The 18,676-nt window shown below is 39.1% G+C and overlaps 1 protein-coding gene across 4 annotated transcripts in view; it reads right to left on the bottom strand.

The window, feature by feature from the left end:
* The window catches only part of ZNF827 (zinc finger protein 827), a 100,911-nt gene that overhangs the window by 38,769 nt on the left and 43,466 nt on the right, over positions 1 to 18,676 (bottom strand). For all 4 annotated transcript variants that reach the window (XM_072334355.1, XM_072334356.1, XM_072334358.1 and 1 more), the window contains exons 4-5: positions 17,878 to 18,358; positions 6,222 to 6,455 (exon numbers count right to left, since the gene is read on the bottom strand). In XM_072334355.1, the coding sequence (XP_072190456.1) occupies positions 6,222 to 6,455; positions 17,878 to 18,358 (715 nt within the window). The remainder of the gene's footprint in view (positions 1 to 6,221; positions 6,456 to 17,877; positions 18,359 to 18,676) is intronic.

Below are 18,676 nucleotides of genomic sequence, written 5' to 3'. Positions count from 1 at the left end.
ACATCCAAAATTTAACAATACCCCTGGATCTGCCGTAAGCAATGGTTTGGATGAGATGAACTCTGGAGGCTCTCTCTGAACTTAACTATTCCTTGAATCAGCAGCAGCATCAGACAGTATCAGCTACACCTTCATCTAGCAGAATTTCCAAAACTTCCAAGCAAGTGAAATCTACAACATCTTGGGTAACACTTGCCCTAGGACTGCACTGAAAAGTGTTCTGAATGTCCAGTCTGAGCCTTGGGAGCTGCAGCTGGTAACTGTTGCCCCCTGAGTTTTACCATCTGTCCCTACTGAGAAAAGTTTAGTGTTTTCCTAAGTCCTCTTCAAGTACCCGCAGGCTATTATTTGATCTGACTCTAGCCTCCTCTCACCAGACTAAACAGGCTCAGTTCTGTCAGTACTTCTTTGCAGGTCATGAACCCTAAAACCTTAATTATCTAAGCAGCCTTCCTCCAGACCCTCTATAAATTCTCAGCAGAGAACTGCAAACTACTACAGTATTCTACATGCAGACCACAACAGGCCCTAAATACAGGGGATATGATAAATGTGCTCTTCAGCGCAGTATGTACTTCACCTTATTTGAGACAAGCATCAAAACCAAGCAAACAGAATTAATAAAATACACAAAAACAATCCCTGTTTTTGCTGATACTATGCTAGTCCAATGACTTTCCATTCCCTGAAATCAAGTGAAATATTGCTAAATCATTCATGCTTCTTCTGATCACTTAATTTAAAACCTTATCTTACCACTGAAATTCTAAGGTATTTGTATATGCTGAAATGTCCGTCAGCTTTACAAATCAGTTTTATGAATCAACTTAGAAAAGGAAGTCTTTCCCATATGTCTCTTAAATTGGACTCATGTACTAGTTTTTGCAATCAAGCAGACAAGGGTAACTAGTGGGTCAACTTGTACTGACTTCAAAAGCTTTCAGTATGAAGAATCAGGCATTTTGTTATGCTAATTGTTCTGATTTGCTAGAAATAAACATGCCCTAAAACAGCTTAAATAAAACCCTCAGAGGCAGGGAACAGTTGGTGAGCCCTGAAGGTTCTGCTACAGACACAACAAGTAACATCTGACGTTCCCTGGGGTGCTGTGTTTGATGCTTTATTTTGCTGCTATTTTTTCAAGCTGCTGTTTTATATAAGACAATGTCAATGGGCCTTGAATCAATGTAAAGTGATCCTGCATTAAAAAAAGAAATAATCAAAAAGCAGCTGATATTTGTTAAAGTGGAACTCAGAAGTCCCGCGTTACAGAATTTCCCAACTAAAGGCTCAGTTTGACAGAAATTTTAAACCATGAGAAAGATAAAATGACAGCACTAGACAAATCTAAAGTTGCAATATGCATCTGCTGTTCCTTCTGTTCAAATGTTGGGAATATGGTGCCTACCTGAAAGAACCTACTTACAGAACACACCCAACTCCTCAGAAGTTCTCAGAATCATAGAATCACAGAATGGTTAGGGCTGGAATGGACCTTGAAGACCACCTAGGGCCAGCCTCCCTTTCATGCGCTGGAACACCCTGCCATTGAATGTCCCTCTTGATCAGGCTGCTTAAAGCCCCATTCAACCTGGCCTTACAGGGATGGGGCACCCACAGCTTCTCTGGGCAGTTTGTTTCAGTGCCTCACCACCCTCACTGCGAAGAACTACTTCTTTAATACCTGATCTAAACTTACCCTCTTTTAGTTTACAGTTATTATCCCTTGCTCTATCACTACAACCCCTTGTAAAAAGTTCCTCTCCAGACTTCTTGTACGGCCACTTTAAGTCCTGCTATAAGTTCTCAGCCCGTCTTCATAGGAGAGCTGCTCCACCCTTCTGAAGCCTTCACAAAATCCAAAAAAAATAATTCGATCCAAAGTCTGCATGTGCAACAAACTGTTATTTCACAACATATCCCAGTTTATGAAAGCATCCCAGATCTGCCCCGGTATTCCTACAGCAAGCTGTAGCTTTGCAGAAAGCTGCATCTTGTTTCTACGCTCTAATTAAAATAAAGCTTCACCCTAACCAGTCACAATTATTTCTGCATTTTTAAGGGGGAATAAAAGAAATAAAGACACACAAAAAAGTAGTGGACTTCAGTCTGGCTATATGGCTTACCATGCCATCTACAGCTTACACTTAAAGTCTTATTCTGGGGCAGACACTTCTCTGTTTACTTATCTGGGCTTCTACAGAAGTACCCGCTGCTGCCAAAGCCTTCTAATGAGCCATTTAGCGAACAAGCAACAAAAACTTCCTCTCAGTTTTCACTCCTACCTCTACTATCAAGGCATTCCGAGCAGGGATTAAAGTGTTCTAACAACTCCCTACAATCCAGGGATGGACACACTTAGACAGTTCTGGCAACAGCTGCCCCCAAAGACAGCAGTCCAGCTCCATACAAGTACTTCCCTGAACAGCCCTCCAAGTTAAGAAAAAAATACACATATTCCTGAGCTGCTGGACTGGCTTTGGCATGAGCTTGTTCAGAGTCTTCACAGACAGTCCTTCACTGTACTGCAACCTAAAACCCAATGGGTCATTCTTGGAATGGGAATAGCAGTAGGGTCTTCTGGCCTTCAACTTATGCTAGAATTGTACAATCCATTTTTCTTTACTTTTCTTTTTTCTGCCACTTAATAGAAGTTCTATCTGTGTGGTTTCAATTAAACCTAGGATATAGTGGCAAACAAAATTAATTATGAGGCATCAAAGAGGAAATCAGAATAAACAATGAAAATAGAAAGTATAACCCACGACAAGCCGTTGTGCTGAGTGTTGAATTGTTGTAAAATTAGATAATAATAGTTAGGGCATCTCTATTGCCCTCTCATCAAAGGCAGTTTTGGAATTAATTGCATACAAGATATTACTTCACATCCTTGTGAAGAAATAAACATGCATTAATTTCAACTACTGATAACCCAAAAATTGTGACGTGCTGTTTGTAGTAGGAAACTGGTGTATTTTGAGAAGCACTGTGACCTGAGTACCTAAATACAGAAAAATCCAAAGGAACCGAGTAGTACAAAGGCCATGGAATTGGGACTGATAACAAGGATATCTGCAATATATCTGGAATTGAACCACTGAAAGAAGAGCAAAAGGATCTAGGTTACTGTGGAAATGCAAAAATGACTACACCTCACAAAGAGGATACAGCTGGAATTAAGGCAAATGGGAGTCAGACAACATTCCTAGGGAAGACAGAGACTTATCGACATGATAGTTCAAGGCACCAGGGTAAAATATTACTTATGAAATGTTATGTACCTGGAGCAGAACTTATATACCCCCAGATACACATCCCTTCTTGACAAGAAGGGAAAGGAACATATGCTTCTGAAATATCATATGTACTCCAAACATATTAGCAACACAACTACTGCAACAGAAAATGAGCTTTTAAACTGTAACACGAAGATGTAAACGCAAACATTCATTTTAAATCTCCATCTCCTCTGGAACCTACCTTTCATCTTACGAGACCATGAGCACAAAACTGATCAGAGATCACTGGGTGCATCACTTAATTAAACAATTTGAGAATTAAATCAGCTTTCCCACAAAAGAGAGCGGGTAAGGAAAACTGTAGAAAGCTGGTTTAGATGCATTTGAAATACACTGATTTCTCACAAGTGACTTTGTGCAATATTTAATATGAATTTAAAACCATGCAGGAACGATGCTCTACTAGGCTGAGATGTGAGTGATTTGCTCCGCTTCTCTACCTTCTCAAATCGATCAGGGTACCATTCTGTCTTACCTCAGTGAAGACTTAGTGATGAACTGCATTCACAGCTCACCTGTATACATTTGTATTAAACATGGTACTTTTTACATTCTTCTGTAAATGTAGATACAAGATCTGTACCTAAGCTGAAACTGCTAACCCACAAAGACCATTTCTTTCAAATGGGTGCTCTATTTATTTTAACATACCAAACTGGTTGTTACCAAGTTTTGTTTTGACTGGACAGATGGAAATGAGTTTTGCCAAGACATGACATCGATCTTCGGAAGAAGTGTTCAAAATGTGATGTCTTGATTACACATCAAGCTTATCAATTGTGAGGTAGGAGATCTAAATTCAAGTGGGACACTGGAGAAAACTGGTATAAAAGGGCATAACAACTTCAGACAAGGTCCAACTCCACTAAAGTAATATCCAGGATAAGGGCCTGACCTCAAGCACTGGCTGTCTGCTGCTAAAAGCCTGCAAGTGTCCTGACAGCGTTTTAGCTTTCAGAGAAAAGAGTAGAACTGAAATGTTCAATATTAAAATTCTATTTCAGTAAACCATTTTTATTCTAGGTCCTCCTAGATTTAGAATGATTTCCAAGTGGTGGACAAGTTTCCGCATTATATTCTCAAGAGACCGGTGATTTACAAATGAGTCTATCTTGTAGTACAAAGTATGTTCCTGAGCCAGAAAGGCCTTCCACTGGCTGTAGAAACTGAGCTCTAAGAGTCAGCAACACAGTACAACTGCCTTGGGAAAGAGATTTTCTAGTGAAAAACATAAGCCAGTGCACCCTTCTTTGTGAAAGATACATGCCCCAATCCCAGAAGACTTGAATGAGTTGTCAACAGTTGGCGATACTATTTCTAGAGAATAACAGGAACGTATCTGTCAGGATGTCTACTATTACGTCAGAAATCGCCTGCGTGATTTGTACACAGCTCAGATTTTCTTAATTAATAGCACACAGAAGAAAATGAAAACAAGGCAAGAAAGTAATCCATTCAACCACTACCTAGAATATGTACAGAGTCCAGAAGAACTTGAGTTAAACACAATTAAGCAATATATCAAATCTAATAGGTGCACTTGGCTTAAGATTTCCCACTGACATTCGAATATCCAGACATTCATTCCCTCCCATTTTTTCTTTTTGCTCCTTTCAGTATCAGGAAAAAGGAAGAAATTTCTTCCTATTTCCCCCTTGCTCTGAAGAAGTGATATAGTTGTTTAAATACTACATTGCTAAAAACAGAGTGAAAAGTTGCTTAAAACAATCCGGGAAGTCAGTTGTGATTTCAGAATATTCTATCAGATAAAGCAAGCAAACAAGAAAACTCCACCAGAAACATTAACAAGGTGTTTGCTCTTAGATTCTCCCCTTATATTTGCTCCACGTTTAACTGTACGTTAGTGTTTTACACTTTCTGACTTAGACAGTAATTCAGAAAAGTACAAACTGAAAACAGTACATGTGATAAAGTTAATATAACTCCACCCACTGGCTGACTCTGGAATGTCAATTTCAGCGATACTGCCCAAGTAAATCCTGGTTCCTTCCTTTTCAGTCTAATGATTAAACGCTGTCAGCAAAAACTGCCCACTCACTAAGAGATCATAAGAGAAATATTACACCAGTCTATTTCTTACTAGAACCTTTAAATACTGGGAGATCCCAGCAGAAGTGACTGCAGACCTGACTAAGAATGTATATACGCCAGATTTCACCCACAGACATTTACGACATTAATGCTCTAATATAATAAAGTCTGTATTAAAACTAAACACAGCCTGTTCCCAATGGGCATAAATTCAAACTTTCCACTTTCCTTTAAGTGAAACATCAATTCTAACAGTCTAACAGTTAGATTAAGCATAATTAGCAGAACATACATTTTTGACTCCTTTCAGCTGTAACAGTACTTACATGTACACACATGCATACTGTCCAACTGACAGAACACTGTATTACTAAGGCAATGTAGACAAGTGCAAGTGTTCTCAGCTCACTTATTTATTTTTTTCTCCCAATTTTGAGTACAAAATACTGTCAGGAAAAAATAAAAGGCTTTAAAAGCCTATCATTTCTAAAGCTGTACCAGATATAGTTCAGTTAGTTCACTACAGATACATATTTTTGTGATGTTAATGAAGTGACACAAATGTGAATAAATTGGAATGAACGTGTTTTGGTACATTTTAAAAATGACAGCATCTAAAAGCTTTAAGGCATAGTTTCTTTTGGCTTATCCCAGTCATTAATTTGAAGACCAGTGAATTCTGCGAAGAACACAGATAATTAGATACTATGGTGACAGAACTAACTGAGTTGTCTTATGTATATGAGCCTGTGTAGATAGATACTTTCAATTGTTCCTTCACTTGCTACTGAAGCTTACCAATTCTGTGCAGTAGGCCAGCCAGCATACCTTAAAAAAATAGTAAGGAGCTGAATATTATTAAATACTGACCTGAGAGCTTCATGAGGAGCTCAGACGCTGCCTTGACTGATATGTCCTGCCTCATCATATTTGCCTGTGCTTCCTGTGGCTTGAGCTTCTCCTTAGGCGCACTGGGAGCTGAGGCTTCAGATTCCTGGCCGAACACATAGCTGGACTGAGACAAGGTTGAACTTGCAGCTTCTTCATCCTTAGGCTCATCTTTCACTTTAAACTTTGGAGTCAAGGGCTCTTTTTGATTTGCAGCTGTCAGAAGAAGAAAACAAGCTAGACTTAACAAGGTGTCTAATATATAATCATAGAACAACTAGTAGCAGGAAGAAAAGACAACCTAAAAAATGCTAGAGCAGGTACTGGAAGCAAGAATGTTAAAGTGCATTCATAGGTGCTTCATTCAGGAGGTAAATACCTGCATCTTTCATACCAACAAAAAACTGCAAGTTACCAGAGTTCAAGAAAATATTCAACATCTCTTTCCTTTGTCCCTACTCCCACAAAAAGCGTCCCACAATGCCATTGGTTTGTACATCTTCTATAGGCTGGATGGAAGTTCAAATACCATCACACTTAAGGGCAAATTTGGCAAAGCCTATAGGTACTACATACTGAGATCTTAAGAGTGCAAAAAAAGAGACCTGAGATGATGGAAAATGGATAAGAAAAGTAAGAGGAGCATAAAGAGAAAAATAACTACAAAATCATATACCCTAAAAGTTAGTATCTTAGTTAAGAACAGAGGGATATTTATTAGACATCTCTGCACTGGTCGATGCTATCAAAGGACTGTTTCAAGTTCTGCATCAGATAAAAAAAGACAGGAAGTTTAAAATGACCCTTTCGAAAAAGGCATGAAAGCAGCTTATCAAAAAAGAAAACAGAAATCTTGGGGGTGTTTAAAATCTGCACATCCAGTTCTGTTGTTCTCGAGTAGTCTTTCAGATACCCCTAATAATGATGGATCCTTTGTGCTACACTTGGCCAAAGGGATAGAACTAAGAACACCCGTTAGATAATACTTCCAGAACCTTTCAAAATAAATTCATCGGTCAACTGTACGACCAACAGGAGGCTATGTAAGTCGCATTATTTTTCACCACTTTTTATTTTAATCCTTTATTTCTGACCATGAAGAGACACTTCCTCTCCTGCCAGTTGTTAGTGGCTTTTTCTTGCACGAAAGTTCACTTTAAATTCCCAGAAACAGTGCTCTAAACTGATGAGCTTACATCTTTCTCACTCTCTAAACTTTAATCTCCACAAATACTAAAGACAGAACATCATCCCCCTTTTGCTCTCTTAGCTCTCTCACCATCCACTTCGCTACCTTTCTCTTCCCTCCTACGTAATTTCCTCCTTCCACATGATATACCACTGTCTACCTTTATGACTCCTACCAAATGTCACTCAAACCACACAGATAGGAAGCACCCCACAACACTTTTTACTGGACACAGCAGGATATTAGAGGTCAACATCCATTACCTGCTGCAGGAAGCTGTTTTACAAACCCATGACAGACAGAAAAAGCTGAGCAAATGGCATACTATGGGGACAGTAACAGCCAACAGAAGGCACAGGGAACTGACAGGTTATACCAACTCATAATCTGGCAAAGGTCACTGGTTTAAGCCCTTATTTATTTCCTCTTCCACTTCACTGTTTCCGATCTACTCTCTGGCTTCTCAGTTTCCTGGCTTACTTCCTAAGATACTCTCCATCGCAGCAGTTACCCCAAAATCTGACTGCTAGAATATCTGAAACCAACAGTATCTGAATTCCTAATTCCTGCAGCCCATTTAAAATGCTTCCCATCAAGAGTAAAGTGGTACAAACTGCATACACATATGCAATACGTACACACACACTGGCACATTCAGAAGCGAAATCTCTGTTCATACATGTAGTTTTTAGTATGAACATTAAGCAGTTTTACCAGCAACAGGAATCATTTTTTTTTCCCCTAAAAACAAACAAACAAACCCAACCAAGCAGAAATATAAAACATGAAAGGACATTTTAATTCACCAAAATATAGATGATGGCTTTCAGACCAATCTTAACTTTACTGAGGTACTTACAAATAAAAAAGTCGACCTGCTTTCTCCACCACCTTTTTAACTTGATCTGTTCCAGAGGCTGACCCGATGTGATGAATTTTCACTGAAGAAAAACCAGAACCAACCCTTTTCTGCTTCACTACCTTCCACAGTCTTTCCTCTTTCAAATAAGCCACTCTAACTACTGCAAATATGAAAAATGCCTCCACCAGGAGCAGAGTGCAACTCTTACAGCGCATTCTTCATGAACTTCCAGAGAGACTCTGGAGAAAAATCTGGTGAGTGAATTCATTTCAAGAAGGCATTAATTTAAATTGCAGCAGAAAATAAAGAAAGCATGATTCTGAGTGAAGAACTAAAGCATACACACCAAGAACAATCCTTAACCAGTGCAGACTGCTACGTTTTTAACCATGAAATGAATTAGGTAGAGGAAGCACTATAGATATGTGTGGCAGACAATTTTCCTATTTAAAATAGAGGTGATACTGAACAGACGTAGATCAGAGTAAGTTTGCATCCATTCACCATGGTCCACCAAAAGCCATGTGAAGTTTAATGTAAAGCACCTACACACAAGTAGAACCACTGTAACTATGCTTACATAATATCATAGATTTAAGCTAGGAACTTTTTTTGGTCAGGCCCTACCTAGTTTGCAGTAACAAAGGTCTTAAAAGTAACCCCCACCACCAGAAATAGAGTAGCAAAAGAAACAAAGTGGGCACTCCTGGTGGAAATGAGCTTTTATTAAGCACTTTTAGCACTGAGCCAAAATTCAAGGGCAGTCTGAACCCAAGCAGATGTCAAGTGGTACCTCCATGTCCTTCTTCCCAGGGCTATTCTGAAACTCTAATAGGATGAAGTCAAACACTGAGAGCTCAGAGAACCAACAAGTCAAGGTAGGTTATTACAGAGATTAAACAGTTTTGTGACAGTGACCTATCCCAACTAATTCAGGAAAGGTGCCAAGTTTCCTTTCTGTCCCACCTCTCGCTTTCCTTGTCTCCCTAACCTGTATCAGCTCTCCCACTCTGACAGCATACAATGCCATGAGCCACTGCTCTCTAACAGCTTTGAGCCACCATGCAAGATATCAGTGCTAAAGCTACACTGAGAACTGATCTGCCAGCACAGAATTCATAGTCTAAACAAGCTCTCCACAAAATCCGTGCATTCAGTTCATCGCAGTACATCTACCAGACTTCACCTATGAGAAATATAAAATGCAGTCAGGGCCCACAATCCAGAGAAGTTTTAATGATGAATATTTGGCAATATTGTCTGAGATAAAAAAGAAACCCAAGAGTAGCGTTCTTATCTATGTAGCTGGTTCTGCCTGTGCTACTTTGCTTTGGACTGAAGACAGAACTAATAAGCTAAGAAAGAGGTTTTTGCTCTGTTAACTATTTGCTGTGTTAACTGATCATACCAAACCACAACAAAGCACATAAACCACCCTATCTTGGATCTAACAATTACATACAGAGTTCCTAAAAATTAGGTAACAGCAACAATGATGCATCCGCTGGTTCTATTAGGGAGAACAGTAAAAAGATATAGGGAAAAAAAAAGCACTGCAAATAAGGGAAATAAATTGACTGAGGCCAATTTAAAAAACAAACAAACATTAAAGAAAGAACAACGGTCTGAATGAAAGATCTTCCAAAAAACTGGAACTAGACAAGGATTAAAGAGATGACGCTGAATTCTATTACAGCATCTTTGAACTACAAAATTATTACTGCCCAGGAAGGAAAACCATCATCTATCTACATACAAAAACAGATACATGTGCATATACTTAATTTGTAGGTAACTTGCGTTCATCCCGAACTGCAATGAGAACAGACTGAAGGATGCAGTGCCTGCAGACTGAAGCAGTAATTTAATTTAGAAAGGCACAGCGAGAGGGGTGAACAACACAGAACACCCAGCCAACAGGCAGCAGTCTCTCGAGGAGGGTAGATAATTCCCCATTCACTTTGTTTCATTCCATACCCAGAAAAAAATACCAGATCAAAGAAGATTCCAAGTTGACAATTTTTATCTGCCTGGAAATTGGGATCATCTGATTCATTTGACAAAGCAGAAAATTAAAGTTTTAACACTTTTCTCAAACTGCCAAATGCCACAAGAAAAGCCACGGGCATCTGCCACTAATCTGGAAGACTCTGATAGAAGCTGCTAACTGCACTGATCCGCTCACTGAGGATTTCTACATACTAAAAATGTTTTTAATTGAAAAAGGAGAAATGGGCTGATTGCTTCATTTGCGAGTCACAGACAGCAAGGAGTTGGTCACCTTTCCGTCTGAGCAAAGGAAAAAAATAGAAAAAAGGTAAAAAAATATTCAACAACAAAGTAGTAGAATAAAAGAGGAGGCCCTGACAAGAGCTCTGCTGAAAATCTCTAACACCACAGTACACTGCTGCACCATCACAGCGACTCTGTCACACAAAGATGAGACACAGCAGGATGCTCATGGCTGAAGAAAAAGGAGGAAGGTGGGGATACATTCCAAAACGCACTTCAAACTGAACTTTTCTTTTTTTAATTATTATTATAGTCAGACCTACCATAAAGAGAATTCACAGCACAGCTATCTGAGGAAGAAGGAACAGAATTTTATCTGTGCCCCGCTGCAGCTAGAGAATCTGAATGACACACTGAGGCAAGGGCCTTCATCTGTAGGTATGGTAAAGGGAGAATAGTCGGACTAGATGATCTTGTAGGTCCTTTCAAACCTTTGATTCTATAATTCTATGATTAGATCTGTTCCACAGTATTCAAAAGTCACATTTCCTTGATGCTGGGCGTCAATCTTCCTTAAGGCAGCTGTGGTCAATAAAGGTTATGACTTCAGTTGTCTTCTGGTTTCACTCTGATAATTGACATGTGCAGTTTGGCATGGGAGATTACAGCTTCTGTTTGAGGAGACTCAAAAACTGACTGAGGGGTACAAACGCTGCAGAAGAAGCCACTGGTGAGCATATCGCTTTGCGAAAATAATCTATGCAAATGGAATCTGCTGGAGTCTCTCCAGACTAAAATCCAATGGGCTGACAAATTATGTCCAACATACTATACACAGAGGCCATCTACCAGGAGAAGTACTATTCTTCTAGCAGGGAAATCTAGTTGGTCTCTCATTTCTTTTCAGTGCTTTCTGCCCAAAGCACTGATCTGTCCAAGAGTCCTCATTGTACTTACCCCTCATGGGAATGCTAACTCAATTACATGCCATTTGCAAGGCCCTCTGCTCTGCCTTCAACCAAATAACTAACATACCGGACTCCAAGGAAGAGAATGGGAAGCTTCTCATGGCTCAAGGACATTCAGCATTGCTTTTTTTATCAAAGCAGTGGAACGACAGAACAGATGATCAAGAGAAGTATGATGATATCAAAATTTGCCACCTCAGGGCTCCTAAGGACCACTTAAAATATGAGGCCTTCCAAATTATCTTGCTTAAGTATATTGGAATTGTGTAAGCAGAGGCTCAGAAAAGGTCAGCTAGTTATCCTGATCTTCTCTACAGCTGCTTTGCATTTAAGGAACTACAGTCAAACAAAATGAGACACAGCACTGGGCAATTACAAGGGCTGCTGGTGTCACCTCAGAATACTACAATGTTCTAGTCCAAGTGGAATGGAGGAATTTGGCAAGTTGCCATAGTATCCATAGGACCATACACCCACACTCCAAGCTGTATGGTATACAGTCAAAGACCCACCTGCTAACAAGACTGCAATATCTAAGACCTCGTTCGTCTTTCTGGGTAAAAATCCAAACAACAGCAGAATGTGTAAACTCCTGGGGGAGCAGGAGAAAAGGAACAGAATGGGAAGAGGAAGGCAAATTTATTGCTGATAGGAAATAATTGTTTGCACTACGGACATTTCTTCTCTCTACAAAGGAACAGAAACAGAGAAAAAGAGAAATGCCACCAGAGTGGCCTTTATATTTGTTTAAGAAAATTTAAAAAAGCACAAACAGATGAAACAAATAATCAGAGATGACTGAACTAATATCCTCAGTTCCCATTTTAGATAGCACTCACAGGAAAGCTTGTGAGCTAAGGCTTCAGCCCAGAGTAATGGTGCAATCAGGAAAGTAAAGGACACATCAGTCTAACTATCCTTGGATATAGAAGTTTGAGCGGATATCAAAACAAAATTGTAAGCACAGAATTGGTCCAGTCCAGAATCATATTCAAGTCTTCCTTTAAGTTGTACTGTACTAAGTACACAAAAAAATAAAAGCAATTCATTATATTGTACTTTAAACAACTGAATTACAGTCTACAACACTTTATCTTACTAAACTTAAAGCATTTCTGCAGTACATGAAATAAGGTGCATATGATTTTAAGACATCCAAGAATTTTGTGGTATTAAGACTAGCAGTTGCTGAAAAGGGATGATGGTGATGTGTAAGTGGCAAAGATTAGTACAAGCTTTTATTTGACTAGGTTTTAATTAGTTGTACTATTGTTCTTTTTCAGTTTGATGTTAAATTAAAGGTCCAAGTAGAAATGTATGAAAACGTTAATTGAGAGAGGCACCTGAAGGAGTTCCTGATGACATCAGGGGTATTTGCTCTAACAGCAACATTATGGAATTTGCAGTATTCTTAAAGTAAGACTGTAAAGCGTGGCTGAATAATTGCCAGTCCTGCTTGCTTACATAATCTAATTGAAATTTTACATTCTGGCACAAACTATGAATCCTAAATATAGGCAGCACGGCCTTCTCTTTGGAACCTGCTACACAAATACATCAATTATGACAAGAGTCTTCCAGCCAGCCAGCTCAGGCAGTGACAAGTGTTGCAACATTTCAAGTTACTTCTGTTACCTTTAAGGAATGCAGTATTTTTCATAAGGCAAACTTAAACTAAGTAATCAGTCTATCCATTATCTATTAATATTTGGTATGTGGCTGATGATTTACAGTCTTATCGCGCCATCAATGGCATCAGCTAAGAAAGCATGAATGCAGAATCTGCGCCTTTTGGACAGTCACCAAAATCCCATGGTTGCATTACTTTCCAAAATAAAGATTTGACTTGTCACACAACAGTGACATCAGACATGACTTAAAACTGGGAGAAACCATAGTTTCTCATTGCTTAACATAGACAGTCCCAAAAGCAACGTGCCTGTTATCTCTCCTTCAGCCTTTTTACATTAAAGTTTTTCCTTGCAAGTAACTTGGGGAACATAAAATGAAGGGTAGAAGCGGGGCACAACTGATGACACACAATGTCAGAAGATAAAGAGATGTGCTTACCACAGTAATGCACTTGTTGAATGCAGAGAAGTTTGGGAGAGAGGCTGGGGATGAAGTATGCCTTACAATTACTGTTTCCACACAGAATTCCTTTGAGATCAATAGTGCAAGAATCACATTCATTTTTTTGCGTTCCATTTATTTTCAAATGTTATGAAAAGAAACTGCTGCACATAACACAGGCATTGTAATAGCTTCACTAGAGTTCAGTGGGCATGGTAATTTGGATCACTGTGAAAGCTATTTTTTATTTAAAAAGAAAACAAGCCTTAGAAGTGGGTGGAAGGGCATCAGGATTTAAAGAGATGTGCTGTATAAAGTCTATCACTGAAACTTTTAAAACAGGAAAAGCAAATACTCTGCAAATAAAGACATGAATATGGTTACAAAGAATTTGTGGACGAGGGGAACAAAATATTCTGGCAAAGCACTGAAACAGCAAAGGGCAATTTAAAGCACAGAGGTAATTCCACTGAAATAAGAGGGGGGAAGATTTAAACATAACGATATGCCCAGGTTTCACATTACAAGTAATCAGCTATTTCTCTTCCTAAGTAGTAGCCTTTTCAAAGTTAAAGAAAATTCCAGAGAATCCTTTTCAATTGCTTGTGAATGTAAAAGCATCTCCTACCTTAAAGTAGGACCTTGAGGATGTAATCTGGTAAAGATTTCTATGTTTGTTCTTACTTTTAGCCTTACAGTTTGTGCATCTTTCCTATGGCCACCTCAAAATCAGATCAAACTTTGAACATCCTTAATTTTTTTCCTCCCTTTGCTTCTTTGCAGCTTGGTTGTTCAAGCTTGTTCAGCTTGAATTTCTTGCAGCTTTATCCCACATTGTCTAATCCACTACTGCCTAATACCCGACCAATCATATCTGACTAGAAGTTACCGAACCAGCCTTTAAAAACTTCCAATGGTGGTGATGCTGCAATCTCTGGTCAGTTGGAGGTTTAACCACCTCAAGTTCTGAAAGGTTTTCCTAATGCCAACTTAAAACCTACAGTAATATAAACCTGTTATTTTTTTATCCCAGTCATCATGAATCACCAACAGATTATTCCTCCTTCCGCCTTTCAACAAACTCTTTAATCCAGAAAGGCTTACTAATGACTCTCCTTAGCTTTCTTGACAGGCTTCACCACCTCACTCCCTTTCACCCTTCCTCTCTGGACATGTTCTCCAAACCGCCAGCCAATTCCCCTGCTCTCCTCTGAAGTCCTTCTAACTGTCCATGCTCTTCAGCAAGACTGAAAAGAGCAGCCTTTTCTCCTCATACATCCCGGGGGCCATTTTGCTCCTTATACATCTCAGTCAAACGGCCAACATCTGATCAACGGTGCGATGTTATTAACTCCTGTTTCTTTCCCACGAGACTGTTAACCAGCTAGTCATTCTTGATAGAGAATTCTTGCAATTGCCTGCCCATTTCCTCCACATCTCTTCTGTCTGCAACCCTTGTCTTTTGACTGCAACCTACTCTCAGCATACTGCATTCCCGTCACCTGATAGCAGCTTCTTAGACTAGAAAAGTACCGCATAATTAGAAATAATAATAAGAGTCATGGTGATATACATGCCTATAAAGATTAAATTTTAAAGTTAATAATAGTTAATAAGCACCAATTTTGTACCGTCTTCCACCTCAGACACACCAGTTACACTTCTGCTCTGGGATATCACAGGAAAGCACATCTCCTGGTTCTGAAGGGAAGCAAGCACGCATCCAAGGACAGACACTTGGAAAAGAAGGGGTCGAAACTGCTCAGAAATGAAAACCAATCTGCTCCCCGTGGTTTCTCATGAAACTACAGATGCACACAGTCAAACTAACCAAGAAGAGGAGGGACAGTAAACATAGGCAAGGAAAAATAAATGTTAATTTAAACCATCACTATTCAATAAGAATAAATGCCAAGTTCTAAAAGCCTAGATATCTCTCTACTGCTTTCTTCTTAGCCACAAGGCCTGTCAGAGAAGAAAATGAGATTGTTTTGACATAATACCGTCTCGACAAATCGGTGTTGGCTGTTACAATTGGCATATACAATTTGCGATGTCAAAAGATTTATATTGTTGAAAAGGTAAGGCCAATAATTGAAGTTCTGATGGGCCTAAGAAGGGAGTGTCATAATAAAGGAATCACTCAAAGGAACTTGCACAGCAAGCAGTTAAAAAATGCAGCTATTACTTAGCCAACTTGCTAAAAGAGAATTACTTTTACTTCACCCTAAATTTATGCACACTATATGGAAGAAAGCATGAGCTAAACGTATAAAACAATATAAATCTCAGGAGAAAAGAAATTCTTTTCCTTTTAACATTGCTCTCCTTGTGTAGCAAACTTGGTGACTGGCAGAACATTTTCAACCAAATATGCACACATACAAAATTACAGATACATCTCACTCCCCCAGTGACTTTATAACATGTTGCTAGGTAACAGTGCATACAAGTCAGGTTTCAAGACCTTTAGTAAGTCACCATAAAATAGCGGCATAGGTCTTTTGCATGAATAATGTACATTTATATCCTTTTTCTGATGCCAATAGATCAGACACTGAAAACATGAATGTCTGCCAAACTGTAAACAATTCCCCATCAACTGCTACATGAAAAACAGCACATCAAAATGTTGTATATTTTTTCACTATTCAAGCTTTCCCCTCCTCTCCAGCTTTCTGCTCTCACTCTTGCTACATGCAGCCTTCATCAGCACTACTATCCACAGTTGAGCGCAGATGATGTAGAGTCACTCAGTGTAAAAAAATACAAATTTAATAGACGTCAGAAGGACAACATACGGGACAGCTGTCAAACACCAGAAATGGATTTCATGGATTCCAAATTTGAAACTCAACAAAAAAAACCATGCAGACTCATCCTTGCTCATTTTTTTGTTTATCATAATAATATACCAACACTTTTCTTTCTTTCTTTTCATTTTTATTTTTATTTTTTTAATAAGGAAATATTTATGCTGCTTCTTCCAGCCCACACAAGAAACTGTTTGTGCTAACCCATTTTACTTCCTCTTTGCCCTCAGTCTTTTCTTTCCCCTTTTTGTGGCTGGCTCCATGAAGCCTCAAGCTTCATCTCTGCTGTTTCTCCACTCTATTCTATTCCCCCACAGCATTATTATCCCAGAGATCCGGGCAGATGAGGACAGCAACCCTTCCTACCACAACAGAATGCTGTCCTTTCCCCTTGACAGGGGAATGAGGACAGACCTCGTTTATCTGACTTTTTTGTTGGTTTTTATTTTTTTAATTTACTAGAATACAACTAAGATTCAACTTAAAGGAAAATGGTGACCATTTATTCTCTATTGTAAAGGGTATCTTCTATCTCCAAAGTCTAAAACTTGCAACATGGACTGACATCTCCTTGTGAAACAGAAGTTTCTTCAGTGACATTTTTCCTGATTTCTTCCTCTTTAAAAACTAAAGGCCAATTTAAACCAAAAAAAAAAAAAAAAAACCACAACAAAACCAACCACAAACATCTGGTATGTAGAACACCTCCAACAACAACAGCATGTCCACAAGCCTGAATTCAGTCAAATCAATAAGAAAGCACGTAAGGTGTAATAGATTTTCCCTAAACACATTCTCCTCTTCAGACTCTCACATGCAAATATTCTCACAGCAATAACCTGACAGTGGAAAAAAAACAACCAAACAATTAAAAAAAATAATAATAAAAAAAATGTTTTGCATTTGATATGGGTTTCAATTAGAATAACAAAAAAAATTAAAAACTGTTCACGAATCTCTATGACTACCTTTTTTTTTTTAATGTTTATAATCAAGAAATGCAGTAGCATTCATACTTTGCAAGCAGTGACTAGTTATTTTATGCTCCCTTAAAGAAAAGTCACCACTCATATATTGTTCCTACTTAACAGATGGGTAAAGGCAGAGAAGAAGTTAAGAGCTGAATTTCCTGATGTGCTGGGTGCTTGTGACCCTCAGTGATTTTAAACCAGAACTACAAGTAGTTAGCATATCTGAAAAACACACCAAATGAGACTTGCTGAGGCAATTGTCAGTGAATATCAAAGCCTGGAAAACAAGTTCTCATTCCCAGTTCCAGGTTTCAATAAAAAGCTAAATCCCTCTCCTTTTCTCTTTTCCCAATTCTTCCCCTCTTCCCTCCATCATGCAACTCTTTTTATCCAAAGAAACAAGAAATTATAAGTTAAGAAGTTGCAATGCTTTGCTCCCTGAAATTCAATGACTTAGCAAACCCAAGGCAAAGGGGTTCTTAGCCCACAGAAGGAGCAGCAGCTGCTGCTGCTGCTTGCTGCTCAATTACCTGACAGCTTCATAAGAAAATCTGATGCCATCTTGACAGAGATGTCTTGGCTGAATAGTGCTGATGCTGTACTGGCCACAAAGTCAGAGTCTTTCAGCTTTGTGTTGTTGGGGGCTCTGTCAACAGTGCTAAGAGCAAAAGGTGCAGCTGAGATGCCATTGTCATCTTTGGGCTCTTCTTTCACTAGTAAAGGTGGAATACCTCCACTAGCCTGCCCAGCCACATCAGATGTTTTAGATACAGATGCTGATCCCATAAGGTCAGGTCCAACTCCTTCCCTCTGTGGTCCCAGGCAGGAGTCACTATTTAGCTGTGGTGACCCCTTCACCTCAGTTTCTGGTATTTCCTCCTTCACTTTGGATTCTGTCCTGAGGAAATGCTGATGGCAACGCATATGGAGTTTCAGGCTGAAGTGGCGGGAGGAGGTAAAAGGGCATAGCTGGCATTGAAAGGTCTCACCCCTGTCTTGGTGCTGATGAACCTGGTTCAAGAGGTGAAAGATAAAAGCATGTGTTAAGCAGAGTAGTTTACCAGCATTATAGAAATCTCAGCTCCACACTCCTCACTGTTTTAAAACAAGAAAATTTAGCTAATGAGTGAACTCTGCATTCTGAGCACTTGGAAAAATGTCAGATAATAAAACCAGTAGGACGCTTTCACATGTAAGAAACATTTGTTTTCGTATCATGGAAATGATGGGAGTCTGCTTTGGATGAAACAGATCCCAATGACCTGTCAATATGTACAAAAACTTCCAAAATATAGTGAGCAACTTCCTTGCTTAAAAACAAAACTAAGC

This window comes from Excalfactoria chinensis, chromosome 4 (assembly GCF_039878825.1).
Source record: "Excalfactoria chinensis isolate bCotChi1 chromosome 4, bCotChi1.hap2, whole genome shotgun sequence".
NCBI classification, from domain to species: domain Eukaryota; kingdom Metazoa; phylum Chordata; class Aves; order Galliformes; family Phasianidae; genus Excalfactoria; species Excalfactoria chinensis.
The sequence above is the reverse complement of the archived record's forward strand: the minus strand, read 5'-3'. Positions and strand labels throughout refer to the sequence as shown.